General features: G+C 41.7%; 1 protein-coding gene across 1 annotated transcript; it reads left to right on the top strand.

The window, feature by feature from the left end:
* The first annotated feature begins 363 nt into the window (after positions 1–363).
* LOC105025339 (CUB and zona pellucida-like domain-containing protein 1) lies at positions 364–2,648 on the top strand. The gene is given in 5 exon segments (XM_034287422.1): positions 364–540; positions 1,222–1,622; positions 1,917–2,016; positions 2,112–2,298; positions 2,506–2,648. Coding segments are annotated over 5 exon segments (1,008 nt in total).
* Positions 2,649–7,642: the final 4,994 nt, after the last annotated feature.

The raw sequence follows: 7,642 nt of genomic DNA on the forward strand, positions 1-7,642 counted from the left end.
TTGAAACATTATCAGATGTTTTTCAAATGTAATTTCCATTTGAAAAACCTAATAATAATATGTGATAGAAATATCAAAATTGACTTTTGTTCACCCTGATCTTCTATAATCCTTTCAGATCTAGCATCTATCAGTCTGAGATGAGATGTGTCCTGGTGGATGTCAGACACCAGAAAGGTTTGGAGATTATTCCAAGTTTATAAATAACCGTACACGCTTTAATGACCAAACATGGAAGGAGGGTAAACCTTATAATTTTTGACAACCCCATTATTTTGAATAAGACAGAGTATATATGCAAATGACATCCAAAAAAATAATAACCATAAAAAAAATTCTACTGTTACAGTCAGGGCCACTGTGATGTGTGACAAGAACCGGATGAGAGTAGAAGTGGAGAAGTCATCCCTTCCTGGAGTAGACGAGGACCACCTCCGCCTCAGTGATCCCAGTAACTTTGCCTGCGACCTACAGCACCACTCCAACAGCACTCACATCATCGCAGTGATCCCTCTCAATGCCTGTGGCACTCAGATAGAGGTGAGAACTGTGAAATGGAAGGCATTATAGTGGCCTGATTCATGCTGCCTTTTGTGCGAGGCCCATTGACTTCTGGGTTTTTATACTGAACCTGGTCTGATGGAGTGTCCACCCAATGGCTGGCTGATGTTGAACGGGTGCTTAGAGGAAGACTCATAATGTAGGGTTTTGGTAAGGGGTGCTCAGGCATGATTATTTCTATGTATTGTAATTGCTATCATCATTTGGTCTTGTGTGAAGACAGTTTTGCATCAAAAGAAATGCCAACGCGTTAGATCTTTATAAACTAAAATGTTGTACAGAAATTAAACTGATGATTGATCTTTATGGACTGTTGAGTTCCCTGGAGGTCATGATTGTAGTTTGTAGCTGTTTAGGTGCTTCAAATTGATTAAAAACTGTTGTAACATGAGTATTTATATATATATATATATTTATTTATTTATTTTTCTAATAAAAGAAAAAGAACTGGTTACACAGGTTGTAACAATAATGAATACATATGTGGGTTACAAAGTAAATTAGGTTAATGGACATTAGGTTCAGGTAAGAGGACTTTGAAAAACCATCCATGAATGTGTTGATGATCCAATAGAACAGCGAATCAAACTAACTCATAGGATAGCATCATAGGGTAAAGGTTAAATATGCCTGGTCAAAAATTATTTCCATCTCCCTCAGGAGGACAACGAGAACCTCATCTTTAAGAATGAAATCACCTCCTTCAAAAATCCACAAGATGTAATCACCAGAGACCACCAGGTGGAGATAAAGTTCTACTGCCAGTACGCCAAACGTGGCGACGTGAGCCTGAGCTTCGGAGCGCATCGGGACAGCGTCTCGGTCACGGAGAAGGGCTTTGGCACGTTCCGCTACCAGTTTGAGTTCTACCAGACGAGTCAGTTCACCAGCATGGTGGATCCCAGTGACTACCCCTTAGATGTGGACATTAAGCAGATGATATACATGGACATCGAGGCCACGTCTTCCGTGAACAACACCGAGCTCTTTGTGGAATCCTGTAGAGCAGCGCCGTATGACAATCCCAACTACCAACCCACTTATGCCATCATAGAAAATGGGTGAGACTGGGCCTGCACACAGCCGCCCACATGCATAAGAAAATTACAATGTTTAGTAGTAATTTGTATTTCATGATGATGATTATTATTTATTGTATATTACTTTATTACGAGTTTGTCCATGCTGGGCACATCAGTGCTTTTAGACATTTGTGTGTTAGTACAAAAATGAAAGGTTTTAGACCTTTTGTATAAATACTAGGGAATATTTTAATGTAGACTAAAATAATTAGCTAGTTTTGTACAACTTGAGTTATTTACCATTCTGTATGTTTTTTTTGCCTTTTTTACCAGGTGCATTGTGGACAAGACTGTTCAGATTTTCTCACCTCGTCATGAGAGGCAGTTCCGGTTTGGAATGGAAGCTTTCAAATTCATCGGAATGCACGACCAGGTAAATAGAGGCTTATTGCTGGACCACCCAAGGTTCCTGTCAAAGGTAATGTGAAATCCTTTTAGTTCAGTGACCATTTAACCTTCTGGCTGTAGGTGTACATCAGCTGTTCAGTGATCCTGTGTGAGGCTGGGAACCCCAACACCCGTTGTGCCCAAGGTTGTGTCAACCCCATCACCCCCCAGCCTCGTTTTCACAACCATCGACGAAAGTGAGAGGCCGCCGTTGAAACAGCCAGGCACCACATCTCCCAGGGTCCTTTGCGCCTGCGAAAGAGTTCAGGTAAAGCCAATTGTAGGGCTGACCTATTGTAGCTCTAGACAAGCTGGACTTAAATATTTTACTTATCAATGCTACAGTATGTCGTATTGTTATCTGTGATTGGGACAGACCTCCGACAGCCATTAGAAACGGCACCTGAAGATACATCTCTGTATTGAAAGGTGTTTTTGGGTTAATAAAAAGTTCTGTGTTTCCTTGTCTTTCCAGTCACCAACATGAACATGAACATGAACACGGTTCTCATGGCGGGGTGTATCCTAGCAGCGGTTGCCATGCTATGTGGAGTGATGCTGCATAAGCTGAAAACATCCGGGGGCAAATACCAGCCTCTGCCAACATCTGAGACTTAGTCAGATGGGCGCAATGCTTTCATAGGTAGCCTGCATTATAAACAGAAAGGTGATGTGAAATGCATGATAATACACAGTGGTTGCTGACCTTTATACCAGGTGGATCCATTAATCTATATATATATATATATATATATATATATACACATATACTTGGTGGTAACTGTAACTGTAACATGGGTATCAGGCTTGAGTTTACTATGTATTAGTGTATAACTCTTGCCTGAATTAGCTATGTTCTATGCCTAGCCTATAAACATGTTAACTGGCCTGTGACTAATAACACATAGTGCCCTCCAGTGCATTACATTGACATTTTAGTAATTTTAGCTGACACCCTAATCAAGAGCAACTTACAGTAAGTAGTAAGTGCATACATTTCCAACCTGGTCCCCCATGGGAATCGAACCCACAGCCTCATAACATACCTAAATATTTTCTTCTTTTATTTCTGTCTATATTGGGATGTTGTGGTAACATTTAATATTTAGTAAATACATAATTTGCTCCAGAATATGATTAATTGTTTGATATTTTATTTTTAAGACACTGATGATGCAATGTCAAGCGCAAGGCTAAAGCAACACTGGACTGGATCAAAAAACTAAAAGGTCAATGTTGTAAGAGTGATCCAATCAGACCTGATCTTAATCCAATTGAGAATGTGTGGCACTGTGTATAAAAATGGTGGTCTACAAGCATTGTTCTACCAATCTGAACACGAGTGGTCCAAAATCACTCCAACACTGTGTTCAAAGCTAGTAAATAAGTGACCAAAATACTAAAGGTTTTTGCAGCAAAAGGTGTCTCTACCAAATATTAAAGTGTGAGGGTTGTATACTTACACATCATCATTTACAAGAAAATTATAGAGGATAAACGGGACAATGAAAATGTAAAGATATTTTGGTCAAAATATCTTGATGTTTTCAATATCGCCTCTATCCTCTACTTTGCTGCCCTCTGATAGAAAGCTGTTAGAGAAGTTGGAGAAGAATCTTACTTTTCAACATTACAATGATCTGCACAGCCAAATCAAGAAATATCTTGCAAGAAGAAAGACCAATGTCCTGGAATGGCCCAATCAGAGCCCTGACCTCAGTCCTAAAGAACATTTGTGGGCTGACCTATAGGGGGCAGTTCATAGGAGATCCTCTTGTAAATTGACAAGGCTTTAACTTTTCCACCAACAAGTGTTGGATAAAATAAGCTGTGCTAGGTGGATAGAAATATAGATGGAGTTGTATATTATTTTGTTACATATGAGATAATGGTCGTCATTGACAATCAACTCAGTAATCACTGAATGAGATAATGGTTGTCAGTGATGATCAACTCAGTAGTTACTGAATGAAATTCTAGTTGTTAGTGATAAGCAACTCAGTAGTCACTGAATGAGATAATGGTTGTCAGTGATAATGAACTCAATAGTCACTGAATGAGATAATGGTTGTCAGTGATAATGAACTCAGTAGTCACTGAATGAGATAATGGTTGTCAGTGATAATGAACTCAGTAGTCACTGAATTAAATAATGGTTGTCAGTGACAATCAACTCAGTGATCACTGAATGAGATAATGTTTGTCAGTGATCACTTAATGATATAATGTTTGTCAGTGATAATCAACTCAGTGATCACTGAATGTGATAATGGTTTTCAGTGATAATTAACTCATTGCCACACACAGATCAAAAATGAATGCTCCTTCACAAGCTCACACAGACAGTTTTGTCCCTGTTGAAAGTTGGTCATCAGCAGTCCAGTTTCCATTTCTGAAGGGAGAGTCACCTCTCTGACCTTGGGGAAGTGGTGGCCACTGGCCATCTGTTTTTAGTGTAGAAATAGAATGGAAACGAAGGTTAAAGCTCAAAGGTAAAAAAATCACAGAAGTGTGCATGCATCCTGAAGTCCACGTTCACTAGACTGGCAGACAGTGATTGGGATGGGTTTGTTCGACGCTAGAAGGCACACAATCCTGGTTTAATTTGCTCTCAAAACTTTGCAGACTACATTTTACATTTACTAGCAGAAAGTGGCACAACAAGGTTGGTAGCGCATACTCACATGCGTTCCTGACAACCTGGCATTGCCCCTGGCATTTCATCTCACTTATAGCAAATAAATATGTCTTTAATGTTTCATTTCTTTCATTTTTATAATAATTTAAACTATGTAAAGATTGATTGCCCCCATATATATTCTTTTAAGGGATGGGGGTCACATAATCAGAGTTTCCACCTGCAGTGGGTGCTCTAGGCAACCGCCTAGAAACGCCCCTGCATACCCACTGCTAGGAATGAAGAAAAAAAACTGAATAATCCTAAAAATTGGGCACATTACCTTACAGACACAACTGTAGGGGACAAGAAGACATGGGAAATGTGATTTTTAGTTACTCCCCTGGAGTTCGGAGAGGTCTGGGAGGCCAAAACCGAGCAAAGACACCAACTAGGCAAGCAGAAACGTTAGGGGATGTACATTCGATCCCTGAGGGAGGGACCAAGGTGCCACTATGGGGATGCGCATGCATAGAGTACATCCGTGCAAACAAATACATTCATGCCTGATAAGATACAAGACATAATCCTAGGGTCCCATTGTTGTCTGTCACTGTGCCACTATGGGCACCATACACAGTGGTACTAAGCTGGAGTGGCAGAAATCTGTTGTTAAGGACAAAAAAGAATGGCCCCCCACAGGTGAGATTGTCAGGCCATCCGTTGCCTAAGCTGAATGCACCAAATGCCAGGAGTCAGGAGCAGTAACATAAATGCGGCAGGTGGAAACGACAAGATGGCCACAGAAATGGCCCAACCACAAGCAGGACACATGCAAGTCAGGAAGTGGCACCTACACTTTGTTACTGTGTAAGCCATGAATATGGCCTCGCCTCCCACAGGGACAGAAATTGCACAGAAGGCATAACACAAGACACAAAACACTGGTCACGACAGGACACAAAACACTGGTCACAGCAAGACACAAAACACTGGTTATGGACCCGGGAAACCCGAAGTTCAGTCCAGACAAAGTGGAGGCCCAACCGTGCAGAATCCTCTGGTCGGTGGACACAAAGGGAGATCCGCAGCATCATAGGGACCAAGGTTGTATCGGGCACAGTGCAACCTCAGACTCACAGAGTCTGCAGTGTGGGTGGATGCTAGATGACACCAATGTGACGTATTTCATGGAATCTTCAAAGATGGCAAATGAGGAATAAGACAAAACAATTCACCTGTATGAAAAATGTGTAGCCCTGTGTAACCCTGTACATGGCAGCGTGAACATGTGATCAGGGGGTTCTGATTATGGTTGAGTGTGGGACAGTATGAAACAGGGGGACGACGCATGCCCATCGGAGGTAGTGATGTGCATCACAGCGATGAACAGATGGACGTTTGACTGCCACTCATGCATGCCCGTAGTTTGTCTGCCTGTTGGCAGCACTGATGCATGTCACCTAATGAATGGTCAGATGGCACGTGACTAACAGCAGTAGGGACGCGTGTTTCACAACAGACGGACAAACTTGGGGCATGTTTCAGTGGCAGTCAAACGGTGAAAGCTCCTTTTTGAATCTCATCAGGGGCTGCTGAGGCTATAACAGAGGCACGTTTTATGTACTATTATCATTTTTGATAGGTAATGACCTATCTGGTCCTGACCACTGCAGACCAGGAATACCCCACAAGGACTGCAGTTTTGGAGATGCTCTGACCCAGTCATCTAGTCATCACAATTTGGCCCTCGTCAAAGTCACTCATATCCTTACACTTGCCCATTTTTCCTGCTTATAACACATCAACTTTGAGGACAGGATGTTCACTTGCTGCCTAATATATCCCACACACTGACAGGTGCCATGAAAACGAGAATATCTGTGTTATTCACTTCACCTGTGAGTGGTCATAATGTTATGGCTGATCGGTATATGTCATATAAAACTACAACAGGGATCAGGGATCAAATAGGGATTGAAAACACATGGGGTTGCTAAATGAGATCCGATTGTTGTTGTTTTTTTAATGATGATGCATTGAAAGAACGAGGAAGGCTTTAGTAATTGACAGCTAAGATGAAACCACTCCTCATCCAGTTATGGTACCAGATATTTGCCTGCCCTAAAACGTAATTGATCTTCTCCCATTGGCAGTGTAGGAGTCCTCTAGCTGAAGGTGCAAGAACACTAGATTAGAGTAAGATGGAATAGTTTATGGGTGGAGGGGAAGATGGGTTGAGTGAGTGGAGGGAGGGATGGTTGAGTGGGTGGAATGGGAGTGGGGTTGAGTGGGTGGAATGGGAGTGGGGTTGAGTGGTTGGAGGGGGAGATGGTTGAGTGGGTGGAATGGGAGTGGGGTTGAGTGGTTCGAGGGGGAGATGGTTGAGTGGGTGGAATGGGAGTGGGGTTGAGTGGGTGAAGGTGTAGATGGATTGAGTGGTTGGAGGGGCATGGTTGAACTGGTGAAAAATGAGGGGTTAAATGGTTCCTCCAAGAACATTATGAAAAATATTTTGGGGTAGATATTTGAGCTGGTAGGATCGTTGCATTGTGTTCTTTGAGTAGCAAGTAGAAGTAATTATTAAAATGTTTGACGTTTTCCTTGAATGTTTAGTTGTATCCTTTTTTAGTAAACAGCTTGTTTGCCATTTACCTCACACAACCTAAATGGCATTTAACCGTTTACGTTCACGGGTATAACACTGTAGCACACAGTAAAATATCTTATTGGTCTTTTTTATTTTACGTAGCGCATAGAGATAAGCCTAAGCTGATGAGTGTTGTGACGGGTAGCGATGTTTCAGGGAGGATGGTCACATGTTTCTATAAAGCAGAGGTCCCGGGTCTGAGCCAGGAATGTGCCGAATCTGGAGAAAGTAGCAATCTACTTGCTGATGGATCATGAAATAATGACATGGATGTAATTTCGAAAGCAGTTCCATCAAACCGAATAAGGGTAATATTGTCTTCTTTTAGTCATCAAATCATCCACC

The sequence above is a fragment of the Esox lucius genome, chromosome 2 (genome assembly GCF_011004845.1).
Source record: "Esox lucius isolate fEsoLuc1 chromosome 2, fEsoLuc1.pri, whole genome shotgun sequence".
Classification (NCBI taxonomy): domain Eukaryota; kingdom Metazoa; phylum Chordata; class Actinopteri; order Esociformes; family Esocidae; genus Esox; species Esox lucius.